Raw genomic sequence first — 21,124 nt, forward strand, 5'->3', positions numbered from 1 at the left:
TCCTTTTGGTGGATGATGTACAGTGATCACATATCACTCCAAGGGGATTTGTTGGGTTTTATGCTGTGTATGCACCCAGAGGAGTGCTAGTGATCATTAGTAGATTACTGGGGCACTTTTTACTTCACTTAGTGGAGGTTTTTTCCCCCAGTTTAGCTTAGTGTCACTTATAAGCAGTTTATAAGTGTTTTGGTCAACCCGGCACATTTTATGGCCGGACATGTGAACACATCCTTTTAGGTCACTTTATTATGTGGCTATTGTACTTCACATCTTTATCTGAATACACACAAAGAGTCGTGTTCTCGCTCTGCTTCTCCACGCCTGTGTTTGCAGCACCTCCAAACCCTAACCCTAACAGTCCAAGGCCTTCATATGCTGGGATGCCCTCCGTAGTAGTTGTGGGCGTCTGGACCACCCAAGCTCAATCGCACGATCAATCAGTGTACCGCTGGTGTGGGCGGTATCCATGTCTTGCTCTGCTGCTGTGGTCCATCTGGCGCAGTGATGGCTGGACTAAAGAAGTCTATAATGTGCCTCTGAGTCTGGCTCTCTGTGCGCCTAAGCAGGCTATCTCTATATCTCCGCAGCTCAAGCAAGAACAATCCCAAACACCTCTGGTCCTTGGTCCTGGTATCCCATGACTCTGGAAAGTAGTGATGGCCAAAGCAGGGGAGGACTCATGAAACAAACGCCAAGCCTCCCTCGAATCCTGGCTCAAGAACAGCTGGTATAATTCCTGCTCTAGCTGAGCAAGGAAGGCCCGCTTGTCGGTGAGTAGTGACTCCCAAAGCAACCTCCCGCTGCAGTCGGGCTCTTGTCTCTCTGCACTCCTCATCATACCAGTTGTTCTGGGGCATACACCGAGAACGCTGTCTCCGGCCAGGCTGTGTATGTGGATATGCCTCTCTCGTTGCATCCTGTAAAGTCTCTGTCAGTATATGGGTCAGCTCCTCCAAAGGTCTCCCTGGCTCCTCTGTGTACGTCTATAAATCCCATCTCTGTAGACAGCATCAGTCTCTGAAGTAAAAGTATATCGAGTGTGATCTGCCCCTCGTGTCCTCTGAGCTGTGGTAAAGTGAAAAGAGATGGTCAGTGTCAACAATGCATGATCCACTACTACCCCAATGGGCCGAGATCCAACTGTGAAGTCCTCAATGCATGAAACAAAGCTCGGCATAGCCATAACATAATCCACTGTGCTAGCACCATGTCTATGTGGAAAGCAAGTAAATCCTGCTGTTGACGGAAACCTCTGCAAGCCATTAAGTATGGCCAACCCATGTGCAGTCCCCATATCTACCAAATATCTCCCATACTCTGTGCAGTCCACATCCTCTGAGCGTCTGTCTAATCCCATTTCCAGAGTGTCCAGCCCTCTCAGTATCTCCTCTGAGGTATCATAAAAGGCTGTTTGGCGGTTGCCCGTCCGGGCATTAAAGTCCCCTAACAGAATGATGTCTCCATCCCTAGAGAACTCCCATATGTCATCATCTAGCACAGAGAAAGGAGACTGCCCTCTAGGTGCTGCATATGTCGATGTACTAGGAGCAAAATAGCATATGGCAATATATAGGAATCTGCCTGTGTCGGCCCTCAGTCTCACCCACATATATCTGGCTTGATCATCTCTCCGAAGGATGTGTAGAAGCGGTTGCAGCTCCTCCTGGAAAAGAACTGCCACCCCCCCTGATCCTCTACTACTGTGTACCGATCTCGTCCCTACTCTGCAAGCTGTCTCCCATCTGTATCCTGTCACCTGTGGCATCATCTGACCAGGGGCTTGGTGAGTCTCCGAGTAGAAGACTATATCTCTATCTCTAAAGCTGTCCTCAAAGGCACCTACATCAAGTCTGAGGGATCCATTGCAGTTCCAGGCTGCCAGCTTTAATTTGGTCCCATAGGTCTCGCACCGTCATGTAGAGCGTCGCTCCACGATGACCACCCTCCCTTCTCTATAAAATGCTATCTTTCCCTTTTCTCTTGCCGCCCTAATCTCTGGCATGACTTCCTTCATATGTGCAAGCTGTGAAAGAGTAAGATCGTCACCAAGAAAAAATTCCTGTATTCTTTAAAGTGGGTCGCCTTTTCAAGAACTCCTTCTTCGCCTCAATAGAGGGGAAGTGAAGTATGAGAGCTCTTTCCTTTGATGTTTCCCCATTGCCTCCGCTTTTTTTGCCCACTCTCCAGGCTTTTGCATGTGCCGGACTGTCAATCCCCATCAACACCATAAGCTCTTTCACCTCCTCTTCAACTTTATCCCCGTCTTTAAGGCCGGTAATCCTCACATTCAAAGCACGTGTACGTCTTCGCTGTTCCTCTTCCAAAATCATGTTAATGATTGTAGGTGTAGGGGTTGTTATCTCCTTACCTTTCCCCTTCTTGGCGACCTCTATCCACTTCTCCGCTTCATCCATCTTCCTTTGAGTCTTGGTGATGACTTCCACCCATGAGGAAGTCTTTGCTTCGTGTTGCTTCTCTTCTTCCTTAATTGCCCGTACTTGTTCCTTGATAACCTTGAGCTCTTCTATCATGGATGGCTGAATTTCACCACCTTCAAGTCCGCCATTTGCCTTAGCCTTCTGCAAGCTCCCTCTGAAGAGCTGAAATTATGCCTTTGAGCGTGTTGACTTCCCGGTGAAGGTCTTTGACTTCTGCTATGAGGTCCTCCTTCTCCTCTTTCCACTGCTTACCCTCGTTGAATACCATTTGGAGAAAGTTGGCTTTCTCCTTCCACCATCCCTCTATCTCCGCCTTCCATTCCTTCATCTCCTTTTCCACATTTGTTATCCTCTTGTTTGTGACCTTAAAGGTCGCCTTCGTCGGGTTTCGCAAGGGGGAGGCCATGGAAGAAGAGAGAGAGAGAGAGAGAGAGTTATGTTGCTGCCTTGGGGGCCTGAGCAAGAGAGAGAGAGAGAGAGAGAGAGAGAGAGAGAGAGAGAGAGAGATTACTCCATGAGATAGAGAGGAAAGGAAGAGAATTCACCAGAAAATAGAGAGGGAAAGAGATGGTGAAGCTGCCCTCGAGATTGGTGCCATAACAGTAATGCAGTTATAGGTTCCATTGGGAGAGTTGTTTCAGCCTTCTGTCACCCCCACAGAGAGGCTGCAGTGTGCATTGTGCAGCTGCGCAACAAGGTAGACGTGCCTGGGAATGTAGAGACCTTCTCTGCATCTGGAACTGTACCTCCTTTGTGACATTCATGAGCTTCACACTGGGGAGCTCTAAAGCAGCCTGCAATGGAGCTGGCCCGCAAGAGGACGTAGCGCTGATGGCTATGAGGGGCAGCACTGATGAGAACATGCAGAGCTGATAAGTGGTGAGGTTGGCGATTTGTTGTGAAGAGAGGAGATAAGCAAAAAAGTGGTTTGGTAAGCATACGAACTTCGAAGGGCAGGTGATAACCGAATAGGCCACATCAGCAACAAGTGGTGGACGATCAGAGTCTAACGGGCGCAATCAGCGTAATCAGTGTGAACGGGATGTGTGGCTGCTGGCACCCCACAAACAGGCCAAGCAACAAGTGGGCGGCAGGGTTAAAGGGAAAAAAATGCAAGTGAGAAGTGCCACGCGGCAAGTGTGAAGGGGCAGGAGCCTGGCAGACTGTTGAGGAGACGGCAGCCAAAAAGCCACTCCGAAGGCTGAAAACAGAGGCCGAGCAGAGGCTGGGTGGAATGAATCGGTGATATGGAGAGTAGTGCACATGAGCATAAGGTTGCACAAGCAGTAAAGAGAGTGTTGAAGGTCTTCCAGTGAGTCAACGTGAAGGACCACCGAGCTGTGTATGAAGGGTGCGCAGAGATACAGGTGTGAGAATAGTGGCTGAGAGCACTATGTAATTAAGGATAGAGTGCTGCAATAGAGGTTAACATCAGAAATCCGCCTCTGCTGCTATAGGCACGGAGAATTGAAAACTTGTTACAGCAACCAGCTCCTCACATTTCTCTCTTGGCTGCTCTTTTCTCTGCTGCACAGACTCTCTCTTGGCCATTAGAGAAGGCAACCTGGTGGCGAAACCCTTTCTCTCTTGGCTGCTCTTCTTTGCTGCACAGACTCTCTGTGTCTTGGCTACTCATATCTGCTGCACACAGACGATGTTATGTGACCAGGTAGGCCAGCGTCTCATAGTGGAGTGAAAATAGTGCCAGGCTTACAGAACTGCAGAATCTTCTCGGATGGAGGAGCGAGTATTGGCTATGGGTAAACACATGGGGATTAGGGAGGGGGAGCGATGGAAGCAGCTCAACCCCGTCCCACCAGGCGTGCGAAATTTTAGTGTACCTGTAGCAGGGCTGGTTACCCGGTAGACTATGTGGTGGCTCTCCTCTGGACAGAGTGTCCGAAGTCCTCAATGCTCACGGTGCAACACAGAAGACACTACGCAGTGGGACACGACACAAGAAGAGACGGAAGAGATGAGACTGGGGAAAGCACGAAAACACTTGCACAACTCAGAGAACACTGATACATGTCCTTCACTGTACTGTGCACACTCAGCAGAGGTCACAGTGAAGAGGACGACACAGCACAAGCTGATGATAGAACAAGCAGTACAAAGTGAGGTGGTATGAAGACTGCAAGATGAGGATGTCCTCCAAGTGAGAGAAGGCTGCAGGATAAGGATGTCCTCCAAGATGGGTCAGGAGCCATATATGCCTGAAGTCCAGTCGGTGGCATCACCTATCTTTGGTGGATGCTATGAGGTGGCAGTGTAGCTCTGGTGGAATCTCCTCTCTCTGGGGATGCGGTGGAGTCTCAGTCAGTGGAGATGTGTTGGAGTGTCAGTTGGTTGCCTTCAATGCACCTCTGTGTGTGGTGGTGCATCTCCACTTGATGCTCCATGCTTGGCGCCTCCGTTGGCTCACCAGTCACACTTTGCGGTGGACAGTCCAGTTGCATCTTGGTGGACAGTCTATGTTGCATCTTGGTGGACAGTCCAATGTGTGGGCATCCTTGGTGGCTACAAATGAATAAAATCCCATGTTGCTCATACTCTGTAGCCATCTTTTAGGCCAAAATTTGCCAGTGAATGCTTCAGCTTTCTTCTGTGGAAAATCCCCGTTCTCACCTTGGTTCTGTTCTGCATATGGGCTTGCCCCAAAACAAACCGACCAAGACCAGTGAAGGGACAAAATGGTGACAAAAACCCTAGTTACGTGGGTCGTGCTAGGTCGGGAGGGGTCCTGGGCACTGCGCAGAGGTTGGAATCCCTCCAAATAGGCTTTGTCGCGGGCAGAGAAACCCCTAGGCTAGGTCGCGCGGCAAACAGCTCCTCCCACAATTGGATCCACACACACACACACACACACACACACACACACACATGAAAGTATCTATTTGTAAATTACAGATTCTGATGCTTGTGAAAAGGTCTCTGTACTCTTTGAAAATATTAACCTCAGTACTCATTAATGCCAATCCATTAAGGCTTTTTTTTTTTGGTTAAAGCAAAAAAAAAAAAAAACATTTTTTTGTTGCCTTTCTTAGAAAGATGAAGCATATGAGAGATTTGCAAAAAAGACAAGGTTTTCTCATTATTTTACAAAGTATATATATAACAAGAAGAACTTTGTCAAATGAATTGACATGCATAATTTTGATGCGTGTGCATGAATGCACATGCTTCACGCAGCAGAGTACGCTGCCATGCACATCTTTAGCCACTGCATTGTTTTATGGCATTGCTTTGGTCTTGCTCCATTGACTGCCTGCGATGAGCGTCTCTATGCCCATCTTCCAGGATTTTACCTATAGCCCATCTTTCAGGCCACACCGCAGGCATCCAGCTATATGCTCATGACTCGCAGTTCAAACACTAGTTTCATGTCGTTACTTGCTGCTCTCGTCTTTGAATGCGGACCCCACTTATCACCCTCCATGACTCAGGTTGCAATCCCTGGTCCTCCCCTTGCTTCCATATTGCCTTCCCGGCTAGCTTCTGCACTGCCAACATGGACCCCCCCGTCATTTAATTGTAATGAACTGCCACACACCGGCATCTTTTAGGATGAGAATGACCCTGTTGGGCAACCTCTTTCTGTCTCTGTGCCCTTGCATTTCCTTGACAGAGTTGGAGTATGCTCAATGCATCAGGCTGGTTGAAAAGTGGCAATGCCTTTAGTTTTGTTTTTTTTTTTTTGTTTTTTTGGTGGGGGTTTTGGGGGGTTGGGAAGGCTTCCTGTTTGCAGTCTTCACGTTTTAAGTTGTTCAGGTGTGCGTGTTGCACCTGTTTAAAGTTTGTAATTTAATATGCATGCTTCTTACATTGATTATACATTTGTTATGGATGTTTTAGGGAGAAGAGATCACGTTCGACTACAACTATGTAAGAGTGTGTGGTGCAGCAGCAAAGAAATGCCTGTGCGGTTCTCGTGAATGCAGAGGATTTATTGGAGGTGATCCAATGACTCCACACTCCATAATAGAGAGTGGTTCTGATGACGAAGACCCAGAACCTATCATGATAGAGGAAAGCTCTGAAGAAGAATGGTGGATAGAGGGCAGAAAGCTTATGTTAGACAAAAAGACACTGGAAAAAGCTGACGTGGGCCCACCACTTGTGATGCCTGATACGAGAAGGAACTGGGTGCTTGGTGAGAGCAGTGAGAAGCAAGGTGTTAACCCCAAGCAAGTCAAGACCAAATCAAGTGCAAGAAAGTCATGTTTTACAAAGAGATTGACTATAGAAACGAGTGGAGGTCGCTTTGAAGGAGGTAATGGCATGAGCTTGTCATGGATCAGGTTTGTCTTTTGTGTTATTTATCAGGATTATTTTGTATTTTGTTGGTGCAGTGGAAGAACGATTGAATGAGTTGCTGGATGAAAATGGAGGTTTATGCAAGGGTCAGGTAAGAGAGATCAAGTTTAAGAGTAATTGCAGAGCTTATTCCATGTGTACCCATTGTTCCTCACCAAATGTTCCTTTGGTCTTCTCTCTTTTTTTTTCCCCCCTTTCCTCTCGACTGGCCTTAGGCTCAAGATCCTCCTGTAGTTATCGTTTTTTTTCACTGCCGGTAGGCGCTTTTGTTCGCCCATAGGTGATGCCGCCGAGGAAGCACCTAGTGGGGGTTTGAACCCAGGACCTCCCGGTCCCAAGACACACTTCACCACTTGATCTACCACCTCATTGGCTTGGTCATCTCTTTTATTTCCAGTGTCATGCTGAAGAGGCAGCAACTCGCTATTTGAAGCTTTTGGTGGTAACAGCTGCATCTGGTGACACAGTCAATGGAGAGACATCTAGAAGGTGTGATAAAGTGAGCTTTGCATGCTATTGGGTATTTGGAAGGGTACACATGATTAGCTTAATAGCCTAGTTAACTTTCTGCAGTACAAGGGATCTTTCAATGGTACTGGATGCTTCGCTGAAGACTCAGTCACGGGCCATCCTTATGGGAATCGTCAATAAAAATGGTACTTTCATTCACTTTTTTCAAGTTGCTCTGTGCTCACCTGAATTTCATGCTGTATTTTCTCTGGTATTTGGTTTAGCAATTTTGTGTCTGTTTTAGGAGAGGGATTTTGAGAGTGATTATCTTCTGCCCATTGTTCCCTGGGAGAATGCACCTCTATGCCAGACTCGTTTTTGTTAGATGATGAAACTTTTTATTGCCAGAGCTATTGGTGGTTGAAAAAGTGATCTGTGGGTTTGACATTATGAGCTAATTTGGTCAGGTATGCAGATACTGCACAACATGATTAAGCAAAGTAAGAAGGACTATAAGAAGACTCCCATCATCCGCAAGCTTTTGAAGGTGTGGGCACCCTACCTCACCATTTCATGTTGATTTGCATGTGGCATGCTCGTTGATGTCTTTCAAAACTGTTGAAGGCGCCCATGAGAGAGAATATTATAATTTGCACCAATACAGTTTGGACTATACTCCTGTAAGTTCGTTGGACCTTCCGGTTTGCTCACCACCCAGCCACCTCTCTGAGGCTGAGGCTATACCAAAACAAGCTCTGGTATCCCATACCACCTGGACTCAACTTCCATCTGTGGCGCTTGAGCCAGACCTAGCCTTGATTCTTAAGGTCTTCACCCCTTGGGAATGCCCATAAATGACCTAATCCTCACTAGCATAGTTAATCGGTGAGTGTCTTTCACTATAAGGTAACTTTACATTGGCTCATCAATTAGTAAAATATGATACTTAGAACTTCTTGCTGTCTTCTGTGGTGCTGGACGCACTGTAGGGCACAGAAGGGGTTGCGGGTTGTGTTTGCTACTGAGTGGGTTGCTTTTTGTTTTGGGGGGGGGGGGGGGGGGGGTTCTGGTTGGCAGACATGGCATTATTTTAGGGTCTTTTCACCCTGGACGACCAGAAGTTGTGGCCATTATTTCAAAGTTTTTGGACCTTACTAAAGGGGTTTACAGCCATAGCCTTTTTTGAGTCACTTTGGCAGCTAGGCATTTGTCAACCGGTCATTGGCATGCACCTAAATTGTCCTGTGCAAACTGTTCTTTATGCATGAACCAGCACTTACTTTTGGGCATGACATGAGTGGGGATGCCATACTCTCATTGAGTCGAGATTGCAGTTCGTTCCATGTCCAGTTTGGGAAATAACCAAAATCAACTAGAGAGCTGCGCTCCCCCCACCTGCTTGTCGGTTCTGCCTGTGCCCCCCCTCTCTTCCCCCCTTCGCTGCCCTGCTCGCATCTGCACCTCCTCCCTTTGCCTCGTGTCTGCCCCTCCCCCCTGTCCTGCCGGCCTGCGCCTCCTCCCCTGCTCCCATCTTCGCCCCCTCCTGCTCCCGCTTGCGCTCGTGTCTGCCTGCGCCTCTGCACCCCTTCTGTCCCCCTGCCCCCGCCTTTGACCCCCCCCCCCCCCCCCCGCCCAACACTGTTGCCTCGGCCCTCGCACGAGCAACCGGGATTCCATCCCTCCGCATCTGTGTTGCCTCGTCGGATTCTGTGCCTCACATGATATCTAGATATTCCTAGCCTTCGGAGCGACCCCATTATGTAGAGAGTGGAGTATTTTGGCGACAGATTCCCCCTTTCCCGCTCGGTTCGACAGGACTGTCCTCTGGCAGCGTACCTCTTCCTATTGGTCGCCAAGGCCATGAGTAGTTTTCTCTCCGCCCAGGTGAGCGGACTTCAAGGATTGCGCCTTCCCCTCGGAACGCAGGAGGAGCTCTTGGACTCAGTTTGCACACGACACAACAGCCTACCTTTCAGGAGATGGTAGGAATCTCCAGAAACTCGCGGAGGCGATCGAGATTTCCCGCCCATCAGGAGCATAGATCAATTGGCACAAGTTGTGTGGTTTTTGGGTAGGGTCAGCACCCGCCCTGACTTGGTGTAGTTGAGGCTTTCCAGTGGATCCCGAGGGGCACTCCAGTCCGCTGCCTCGGTTGCCAGGTTAGCATTGATCTCCCTCCCGAGCAGCAGCTCGCTCCGCTTCTTTGAGTATTTGGAACAAGCTTTTATACTGGAGCTCGACGAGGCTATCCTTAGCCGGCAGAGTAGTGGTGGCGAACTAGGTACTGCTTGCCAGCATGTGGTACATCACCTCGTGATGGGCCTTTTCTCGGGCATGTATTGGTCTGGTACAACGTTTGATCCAGAACTTCTTGTGGGCCGGAAGTGATGGGAAGCCAGCCAGGGCCAAGGTGGCATGGAGAGTGATCATTTAGCCATGTAGCAGAGGGGGGTTGGCCTCATCGATCACGCCATACAGAGCTGTGCCCTGCTGGGCAAGCTGACTGTTAGAGGACTCCTATCCGGTGGTGAGCCTTGGAAGGATTTCCTCTTGGCCTGGATTTCAGCCGGCACTCCGAGCCTTGAGGACTCGTGGCCGCAGAGTACTAGATGGATCCTCACAGAGATGCGAGCCCGTGGTTTTAGCCCAACCTTTGAGGACAGATTTGCAGCCACTCTACTTCGTGCTTCGGATCATTTGAGGCCTGCCCTCAGACAGATTGTTCCAGTTGCCTTAGAGAAGCAGCTTCGGAAGGCTTTGGTCTTGAACTCCGTGATCCGTTTACCCAGTGGCCACATGCTAGGGGCCCGAACGCATGTATCATGGGGCCCTTGAGCATGGGCCCAGCGAGGTCTTTCGGAGATTGGATTGCACACACATAGTTACCTCAGGAGGAGCAAGAGAGAGGCTTGACAGGGATCCGAGGTATAGATAGATAGGCTCAGCATCGACATTGACTTAGCTATTCCTCACGAGTGGCTGACTCCTATTCAGACCCGACCTCCCCGGTGTGGCTAGGCGTGTTTACCAGACGCGATATCCTCGTGGTGGTCCATGGAGCACATGAGGACAATGGTCTGCTCACTTTTTCTATGGGATCCCATGGCAGACTAGAGAGATCAGAGCTCCCCTTGGAGGATTTCAGAGGCTGCACCTTGCAGAGGGTGAGGGTGATTTGTTTTCGAGCACGGGAATGGCACATAGATCTAGCACCGGCCAAGGTGGCTAGGAGAGACTATGGTGGCTATGGATTTGGGAGTACCGACCTCTCACGCAACTGCAGTGGGACCCGGGAGAGTGGACTTGGTTGGCATGGTCCCACGGATCGGGAGGAGACTCTGGATGCCCCCTTCTTTGCGTATACAACGGGTCTTGGCTGTAGGATCCAGATGCCTGAGATAGATGGCACACCGGCAGCAGCAGCACACTGGCAGTCTCAGGGCCTATCACAGCGCTTCCTTTCAGATTTTTGGAAGAGGCTTTGGGATAGCTTTCAGCCGAGGAAGATCACACTTTCTTTCGCTGATGGCACACAGGAGTTTGGCGGTTGGTACTTGGCTGGCAGTGGGAGGTCGGAGCAGCTTGCCCGCAGTGCGGCCACCCCTAGGAGTCTCAGCGACATTGCCTTTGGGATTGCCCGAAGGCTCAACAGATTTGGGAGAGGATTCTCCACATCTTTGCTATGGACAAGACATCGACCCGGATCATCACTTGGGGTACTGTCGCTTGGGCCACCGAGGCTGGAGTGGTTAGGACTTATGAGGAGGATGGACAAGACATCGACCCGGATCATCACTTGGGGTACTGTCGCTTGGGCCACCGAGGCTGGAGTGGTTAGGACTTATGAGGAGGATGGGGGAGCTCTAGTCCTTCAGGTTTGCCACCATCGTATTGCAGCAGTACCAGTCACAGCCTCACCTATAGGTGAGACTGGCGACCAGGCTCATGCCAGAGATGGGAGATTTGCACTAGCATAGCAGCTTGGCACATCTGGCGTGCTAGATGTAGTGGGGCCATCGAGGGTACCCACACTCCGCCGGCTGAGACCATCAGGAGCATATGGCTTGATATCATTCACACCTGACTGCATGCTAAAGCGGCGAGAAGCCTTCTTGAGACTTTGGAGGCCTGGCCCTTTCCTCATAGATAGAGACGGTGACCCCATTTGGCATTATAGGTCACCTGTGGTTCTGCACACCCCCCCACTCCCACGCTTCTCTCTCCCTCTGTATGAGATAGCCTTCTCCTCATCACAGACCGGCCAGCCAGAGGAGAAGCATCCCTTATGATCATTTGTTTCCTACCCTTATATGAGGCGAGTTGTATTTATTCCGTCATGGCTGTACTTAGCTGGTTGTGGCTGTTTTTTCTTTAACTAATTGAAGGATCTTTTTCCCGAAAAAAAGAAAAGTTTGGGAAATAACATGAACTTTTCACTTTTTGCGACCTTAGCAAACATGCATATTTCTTTTAGAGTCTTTGTCCAAGTTACAGCTAGCTGGTTTATATTTATTCTCTATCCAAAATGCACAATTGGTTGTGTGTGTGTGTGTGTGTGTGTGTGTGTGTGTGTGTAGAGAGGTTTGTGTGATGGTGGTGTCCAGCTTGCTTGTTCTATTCTGCTTGCCAACGCCATCTGCTGTTTTGTTCGTCAACACTATCTACTGGTCTGTCCATCTATGTTGTTGACCTGCTGGACTGCTCGCCATTCCTTTCTGCTGCTCTGCTCGACTTTCCTGTGTACTGGTCTGTTTGCCAATCCTATCTGCCCGTTTCTTCTGTAATCTTGCTGCTTTTGCTGGCGCTTCCTGCTTACTGTCGTTGAACCCTAGTCGCTTGCTCTTGACTGCTCCTGTTGACCTTCGTTTACTTCTACTGCTGGCTGGCCTTCCTTGCATCACCTTTGCTAAAACGTTTCTTCCATGTCACTTCTGATTTTGCACAGCCTCGGATCTTCTGTATATGTGTGTCTTGTAGTATTTGGTTGCCCTTTGTCTCTTCAAACCTGCTCTCTCTCTTTGTGTGTGTGTGTGTGTGTTTGGGGTTTTTTTCTTTTTTTTTTACGGTCTCACAATTATGGATCCAATACAAACTTCCAAGCGTGTAGATATAAAGAGGAGACAAGTTCTCATTAGATGTTTTTCCTTTACATTGTGACAATCCTGAATTGCTGCCATTTGCAGACACTCTCCATGAAGGTTTTACTGAAATCAAAAAAGTTTGCGAGACTCTTGCGCTTGAATTCTGTGTCAAAGATCCTGGACATGTAATGCTTAATCCTGATGAATCTGGCTCAGAAGGTTGTAGTCCTTTTTTTCCTTGCGAAAATGCCAGACCTAGCAGATGTCACACAATGGCTTAAAGCATTGCTTGGGGGCTGCTTTGTAGTTGGTGTGCATAAAGCTGACCGTGGATTTTTTGAAGTGATATTCACAGATCCACAATTCAAACAAATATTGCTGGAAAAACCGCGGTCAGCAACTAGTACATGTTTACCCTTGGCTGCCAACTAAGTATCATCAGAGTCTCATAAGGCATAAGTGCCCTGTATGAGTGGAGGTAGTTGACCTTCGGTAAAGTTGTATGCCCCCACGCTCGAATTGAAATGTCAATAGGTTTGCATATTGTGGGATACTCTTGGCCTTGGAGGGGAGCTGCAGGAATTGAATTAGGGTTAGGCACGGCAACAACACACTCATAGGCAAGGCAGGCACACACAAGATGATGAGAGATGCAAAGAATAGATTGCATTGGAATGTGTGGAGCTAGAAGGTGTCCTTTCACACCAGATCTCCAAGGGGAAACACCCAAAGGGAAAAAGTGCCCTTGGTTTGCCCATGTTCACATGTGGCACTACTTGTATCATATATGCCAGTAGATACTGATAAACCCACACCACGAGATGTTGGTTTTGATGTGGAGATGATTGGCATGCCCTCCCAGGATATCTATTCTGAACTTAAATGGGGAAGATTTGTTGGCTCTTGCTTCGTTTATGTAAAATTTGGTCATATGCAATCATAGTGTCCGACTGTGCTATTGCAACCACCAGCCACTGCAATGCTATCGAATGAGAATACTTTGGCGGGAACAGTGCAACCCCAAAAAGGGAAAATGTATGATAAGCCTCAAATGTTAACATGGACAAAGGCGAAATGAAAATTACTTCCACTAGTTCTCCTATGCCAGAATCTATGGTGAAAGAAAAGCAAGATAAAAATGCTTGGCAGACCCCCAAAAAAACAATAAGACTGAGACTTGCTGTCTCGCGCATTTGGAGAGATGTTGCCTCAACTAGTGGATGTCACACTAATGAAACAACTAATGATGTTACAACCTATAGATGTTGGTGGACTTTGGTCAGCAGTAGTAAGGGCTGGTCCATTATGTGAGCAAACCCAAAAACTGCTTTCGAAGCGGACAGGTCTGCAAGGAGGGCTGGACGGGCAGATGCAGTAGAGATATGTGCTTTTCTCCTTGGAGGACTGTCGGGCTGCAGGAAGCGCACAGCCGATCTCTCTCTCTCATGGTTGGGGATACTCATTGTTGGCACGCTCAGATGAGATCATGGTTTGACCTACATGGTTTGCGGATAGAGGCACTACCACCCTTTCAGTACAGTGTGGATTGTCCATTTTTGGATCTCACCCGCTCAGAGCAAAACCGCGTGATCAGGATGGATATCATCAGAGTGGACACAGAGAGGACATGGACTAGCCCCCTTGATGGAGATACTCATTGTTGGTACGCTCAGATGAGATCATGGTTTGACCTACATGGTTTGCGGATAGAGGCACTACCACCCTTTCAGTACAGTCTGGATTGTCCATTTTTAGATCTCACCCGCTCAGAGCAAAACCGCGTGATTAGGATGGATATCATCAGAGTGGACACACAGAGGACATGGACTGGCCCCCTTGAGTCCTTGGGCACGAAAATGACTCATTAAAAGAGCCATTTTCTACACCTCTCACCGGATGATTTTATCACCCGCCCGGCGTACATGGATGCACACCTATCACATGGGATATGTTGTGCCATTGGACAGATCCGGACCTCATCACATCAGCTGCGGATTGAGACAGGGCGATATGTGCATCAGATCGTGGATGACCGCATTTGTCAGCCATGCTACCAGGAGGTAGAGACAGAGGAACACTACATTTGCCGATGTACAGTCTATTATGAGATCCGAGGGAGATACCACTGCCGGGTTTTGGGCCGTTACGCAGGGTCATGGACTTTGAGGATCAGAGATGCCTGGGATTGTTTCTACTTGAGTTCAGGAGACACAGAGAGACCCTCTTGGCAGATAGGAGGCCGAGCCATGATGTACCTAGACAGAGGACCCTTACAGATTTCTTCGGCACCGGCACCAGCACCAGCAACCCAACCCACACACCTCCTGATACCTCCTCCATTGGGCCATCGGGGCACCGACCACGCTCCAAGGGAGTCACCACTGATAGAGCAGTTATCTTATGTCGTGCTCGTCGGCCACGCCCACCTGGATCCCGACCACGACATCCTCACCATCGCCAGATCAGAGCCATTATTACTCGGCATCGGAGGCGCCTACCTCGCTTCTACGACCTCTCCATTCTAGATAGCCCCATAGCAAAGATACTTGATCTATCGAGAGGGCACACTTCAATTGATCAGCATACATGGATCTACCTGATATACATTGTTCAGTATTTTCTACTCAGTATCATCTCGGAGTCTTACAGTTCTGTTCTTATAACTGTAGGACAATCAGTTTATTGTACTTTTTAGTCTCATTTAGTTGTTCTCTTTGATGAGACACCAACTTCAGGTGTACTCTCAGTTTTGGTCTCATAGGCCACTATGGCCTCTTAGAGACGTTAATATATCATTTCATTTCATTTCTTCGCAAGTCTGGGGGAGGTTCTGGAGACTGAAGACAGGTCACTCTCTCTTTGTCTCTCTTGCTTTTTGGGAGAAAACAGGGGGCTTTTGGGCACTTTTCTATGTGTGCAAAAGCTAACGGATGAGGGCTGAAGCTGCGGCACATGCTCCTCTCTCTCTCTCTCTCTCTCTCTCTCGCTCTCTCGCTTGGTGCTTAGGAGGACTGTAGTGCAGGCGCTCAGGGCTGCGTGCTCTTCTCCTTGGTGGCCGGGGGCTGGTTTCTTTGGACATAAAGGCGGATAGGGGCTGGGTTTTCATGAACATAGACATCATGTCGATGGCGTTCAACTGATGGAACTTTCAGCTTCTCTTTGCTTTGGTTCGAGACTGCTTTGGAAAGGGTTTATGGACTGTTTCATGGCAGTGCATGTGGCTACGAACATGAGCAATTTTGAGACTGTTTATGGGCTGTTTTTGGTTGGCTGCAAATTCAGCTATGTGCTTGGGTTTCTGGCTGCAAGTACAGGTCAATTGAAAGTGTTTCTTGGCATGGGAGTGATGCAAGCTCGCATGGCTGCGTGCTCATGGAGCATATTGTTTTCTTCCTGCTAGAAAGTAACAGAGGGACCTACAGTTATGGGCATCTCTATGTTTCCAGATGTTTCATGAGGGAACAGGTAACTAGATGTATGCCGTTGTTGGCACTGTTGTTGAATGGTGCTGTGAATGGTTCTGTATGAAAACAAGACAAAAGTTTCAAAGGGAAACAGGCCTAAGGGTTTCACGTGGAATTAGGTCGTAGGTTTCTCGAGGAAACATGTTTATGGTTCTGCAGGATATAGGTCACATGCAGGCAGCAGCGGTCACAGAGTGGACACATGTTTGGTACAGCCTTGCTACTGATTGGACAGGGGACAGGGAATCCATCACAGAGATGGATAGTATCCTTGGAAGGTAGAGAGGGAGTGTACAGGTGTGTCTACTGTATGGTATGCTGTGGTGTGATGCGAGTTCTCTTATGAGAGACATTTTGGGAGTTTGTGTTGTGATGCAGAAGCACTGGATGTGTCAGGGTGTGATGCTGTTCATGGGAGAGGCTATGGATGGTTGTGGCAGCCCTGATCATGGGAGAAAGCTTCTGTATGCAGGACTCAATGTGTGAGAGTCTTTTGATGTGAACAATGGTTGGACTTGTTTGTGGATGCCGAGTGGATATGAAGCCATGTAGGGTCTTTGCAGGCTTCAACAGTTCTACTGTGACGGCTAAGTTTCCAGCCTTATTGTAATCAAAGCTCTTATAATCAATTAAAGAAATACCGCAAGGGGTGCCACTGCGTTTTGGGGCCAATCGGTGTTCTTGTACTGTTTGCAGGAGCACTCTAGCTCTCCCTGTTTGTTTTCCTTTTCTTGTTCCTCAAAGATGCTGAAGTGTTTTGTGTGCAAGTTTGTTTTTGCACCGCCCTTTGGTTTTGTCTGAAGATCGAGGCCGGTTTACACTTAGCATAGAGGATACACACATAGATCTGTGTCCCACAAAAGCAACACACTACTGTCTCCTCTAATCAACCAAGACAATGCAACAGGGAAGCCTTGAGCACGCATCTGGCTGTTCCATGATTGTACCCTCAAACTCAGCCAAAGAACAAATCCACAATCTAACTCTGTTTCCACCCTTTAAACTGCCACACCCCTCCTTTCACAAAGGGCAAGATGAAACAACTCTGAAACAGTTGTAAGCCAGTGGAAAGAGAGAGAAAGATATTCAGCAGGTACACTGCTGTCCCTTAGTCCAATCCTCGTCAGAAACATCAGCCCTGAGAGTGTAGTGTATGCTGTCCTGAATTGCAGCCACCCGCCTTTGCCCTCCAGGGCTCACACGAGGGGAAGAGAGAGAAAGAAAGAAAGATATATTAACGTCTGCAAAAGGCCAAAATTGGCCTATGAGACAAACAAGTAGTACAATGATGTTCCTCTAGTCATCAAGAGGAAAATGTGGAGTGAGAATAAAATGTACAAGTATGACAACACGACCATAGGGGACTCAATGGTGGTGTACAAACGAGAGGGTGTGGATGGAGTACTAGGGCTACTAATGCATCTCTATATGCTGAAGGGGTGATACAAGTATGATATGTTATCTACTCATAACTCCATCCAGTCCCATAGTTTGGGTACAATATGTCATACATCCGATCTGAGGATGCTGTAAATGTCTGGAACATGCGTACTAGATCAGAGCGAAAATGTGCTAGCTCCTCCTTGACCTCCTGCTGGTGTCGAGACCGGATGGCCGCGATCTCTCTGTGGTGTAGTCGTGGTGTCTGGTAGTCGGCTAGTCTGGGTCGTCGCCTAGCTCGAATCTCCTCCGCTCGTCGCTGAGACGTCACTCCCAATGTATGTGGCTGCGCCTGTTGCCCTGTCAATAGCCCGCCTGCTGTCTTCCTCGCCCAACTCTCTGTGTACCAGCTGTTGTGCAGCCGCTTGTACCAGCTGTCTTGTAGCCGCCTGCACCAACTGTCCTGCAGACGCTCGCAAAAGCCCACGCCCAGCTCTGTACGGCTATTGTCCTACAGCCGCTTGCCTGTAGACATTGCAGCCCGACTGTATGCCTATGGAGAGAACCGGCCGAGCAGCCTGTACGTATCCCTTCAGGCGACCCTCCTCCAGAGAACAAGCGCCCTGTTTTTGAGAATCCCTCATGCCTTCTTCTCCGCGTTGCCCCTCTGCCATCCTTTTCCAAAAAGCAAGAGAGAGATAGAGAGGGAGGCGTGTACTCTAAAAGTGGAGTAACCCTCCCCAAACTTATCCTAGGAGCCTCATAAAATTTATTGGAACTTTCCTAGGGGCCACTTATGCCTAGGGGCCACCCAAGGTTATAAACTTTAATAACTTTAATCTCTAGGTCCCCCTTCACACTTGGGGATGTCCACAAATTAACCTTTTGTTCGGGCACCCAAGTATGAACAATTAACTGTTTATCTTGCTCACCGACCACCATGCCCACACTTGTGCTGTACCAATTTCACAGGGTCATGACATACCCCCCTCTTGAAAAATGGCAAGCGTCCTCGATTGCAATCTGGTGATACAGCAAGACATCTAAAATGAAAAGTATAATATGGCAAGATCAGCGTCCCAATCTCTCTAAGCCATGCATATGTAGCAACATTCACTGCAAACCAATGGTGTAGTAATAGTCCAAGTTGTATACCACTGTGAACCATACACAACCACAACATCCAATGTGACTAGTACACATATATCATAGAAGTCCCATAAACAGATGTACTGTTAGCCATCAGTACCTTCGGGTGAGACAAAAGCTGCACCAAGCGACCTCTAGATGTCATCTGAGCCTGTCTGTATCAAGGGAGCGGAGGTGCTACCCCCCTCTTGAGCATCAGGCAATTCTCTAGACCCATGCTCTGCTGAACCTGAATGAGCCGTAACAAGAGTCGGCTCCAGCTCAAAGGCATCGAGATAAAGCTGCAAAACCTGAGGTGAATCTGCTAAGTCACCCTCCTCCATCCACTTCGCATCCATCGGTGAATAGTTCTTGAACTTCACAAGATAGCGAGAGGAAACTTTACCTCGTACCTTTCTTTCCTTATGTGCCAGTATTTGCTCTGGAATAAGAACCTCATCAAGTTCCTCAACTTCTGGCTGAGCCAGATCTGATACATTCTCAGGCACATCCCCACGGAAAGGTCTAAGTAGACTCACATGAAATGCATTGTGGATCCTCCCGTGATCTGGTAGCTTCAAACGATAGGCCACCTCACCAATCTTTTCCAATACCTGAAAAGGTCCATAATAGCGCATGCTCAAACTTAGGGAATAAGCGCTCTTTACTCTTCATCTTTATGAGCCTAGCTTTCTCAAATCGCAAAAGAACCCAATCACCCAATGCAAACTCTAATGCACGTCTGTGCGGTCTGCTGCTTTATTTTGCTTTTGCTGAGTTTTTTGGAGTGCCAACTTAACTCTCCTATAGACCATGGAAGGTTCCTGTTGATTGTAGGAAGGTCCAGGCGATGGGTGATACCATGGGCCATGCTCCCCCCATCCAAAAATATATTTGGGGGATTAACAACAATCAGGCTCCATGAAGGTTCATAAAAGAACATTGCCTATGTGTCTATTACATGCAGTTTGACACTTATTTGTCTACTTTCTTTTACACTTATTTGTCTACTTTCTTTAACTCTTACACATGGTTTGAGATAGGGAAGTGGCGGCTGATGTGTGTACCAAGGCTGGCTAATAAGGCTAGTGTGTTAGTACAGGAGCGCCTGTTTGTGCGTGGTCCTGGAATACCAGTTGGGCGCTCTCTGTGGATTCCAGTGAAGGCACAGGACCGTAGAGATTAGACTTCTTCCAGTGGATCGCTCTCCTTCGAACGTCTACTTCAAGTCTCTTGTTTGGTAACTGTATTCATCTCAGTTGTACATGGACATCATCTGGTTCATTGAACCCATGGAGCATTGTATCACTTAAATACTCCCAATAATATATCATATATTGAGGGGGGGTCGGCCTGTTTCGGCCCCAGTGTTGGTATCCATTGATCATCATTTCATTTCATTTCAGTTTTCAGTTGTTATTGAGTTGTCCATTCATATTGTGATATTTAAGTTGTGCTATTTACGCGTGTGGGTGTCCAACGGAGTCTATTCCCATTTGACGGGATCGGTTTCAGAGTCCTTTTGGGGCTTACGCTTGGGACAATTAAAAGACATATGTCCCTCGGCATTACTGAAAAAGCACTTCCTAGCATCCATCAAAGTCTGTCTCTCCTCAGGAGTTCTCTTGGGCATGGGTAACTTCTTATACGACTTCTCTGTAGACCTTTTGCATCACGCGAAGCATGCCCTGACTTTTCAGATTTCTTGCTCGTGCTTTTACTTCCTTTAAATCCAGATGAGACTCCAGTGAGTAACGCATTTGCCGTCATAGCATTCTCTATCATCTGCGACATATTTGTTACTCGAGTCTTTATGCAATAGTCATGCACTTCCTTGGGCAGCCCACAACAATAGTTCTCAACCTGCTCAGACAAAGGCACAGCACGATAGGAGAGAGGGAGAGATGAAAAGGAGGGAAAGGGGCAGAAGGGAGGAAGGAGAAAGCAGGAGAAGGAAGGAGAAGAAGAGGAGAACGAAGCAGTGTAGGGAAGCCAACTGTTGCCAGCAGCTGCGCAAGTAGGAAGCGAAAGAGACATCATGGGAGGAGAAACACGCGAAGAGGTGCACACGAAAAAAGGACCCTTAATATTTGGGTGAAACGCCTATGACAAAGAGGTTTTAAAAACTTTTAAAAACGTTTAGGAGCATCAAAGAGGCGAAACATGTTTTTTTTTTGAAACGCCTATGACAAAGAGGTTTTGAAAACTTTTAAAAACGTTTAGGGGCATCAAAGAGGCGAAACATGTTTTTTTTTTTTTGTGACTATGTGAGTGTGGCTTAGCATCTTAGGATTTTTGCAAAAGTTTGTTTGCTTCTTTGCTTCCTTTATATTGCAGCATTATCTTGATGACGTTGATGTTCAGTTTTTTTTTTGTAGTTTGCATTCTTTGGCTTGCTGGATAGCCTATGTTATTCATAGTTGTCATGGTACGAAAATACGATACCGTACGGGAATTTTTGGTACGATATGAAATTTTCGGATACCGTACGATAAAATACGGTTTTTTTTAAAACACTTACAACCTATGGAGCTTCAAGCTTGAATGTGAGGGAAGGTTGGGGGGAGGTGTCTACAGTGCTTGAGGAACCAGAACATGGATATGTGTCTCTCCCAGTTGGATCTTCCGATTGTCTCCAAAAAAGAACGTGGATGGGTAATGCAATACCAAAGGTCTCCCACTGTAGCGTTTATGACTAAGGGATCGTCCTTACACAAATACGAGCAGTGCATCTAGGGTGACAGGTTTAGGGACTCCATCTAGGGTGATAGGTTTAAGGACTCCTCTCTAGATCAAAATGGCCATGTCCAAATCTTCTTCCTCGCACATAACTTGAGAATCTAACTGTGTAGCCTACCTATAC

At 47.9% G+C, this 21,124-nt stretch overlaps 1 protein-coding gene across 1 annotated transcript in view; it reads left to right on the forward strand.

Moving 5' to 3' along the window:
- LOC147637973 (uncharacterized) overlaps positions 1-21,124 on the forward strand; it is a 112,673-nt gene that overhangs the window by 60,520 nt on the left and 31,029 nt on the right. Inside the window, 5 exon segments of the mRNA XM_086797067.1 lie at positions 6,297-6,714; positions 6,794-6,849; positions 7,156-7,247; positions 7,332-7,414; positions 7,676-7,755. Of these exon segments, the coding sequence (XP_086653193.1) occupies positions 6,297-6,714; positions 6,794-6,849; positions 7,156-7,247; positions 7,332-7,414; positions 7,676-7,755 (729 nt within the window).

The sequence above is a fragment of the Cibotium barometz genome, chromosome 5 (assembly GCF_041138505.1).
Source record: "Cibotium barometz isolate CiBa-2024 chromosome 5, ASM4113850v1, whole genome shotgun sequence".
Lineage (NCBI taxonomy): Eukaryota > Viridiplantae > Streptophyta > Polypodiopsida > Cyatheales > Cibotiaceae > Cibotium > Cibotium barometz.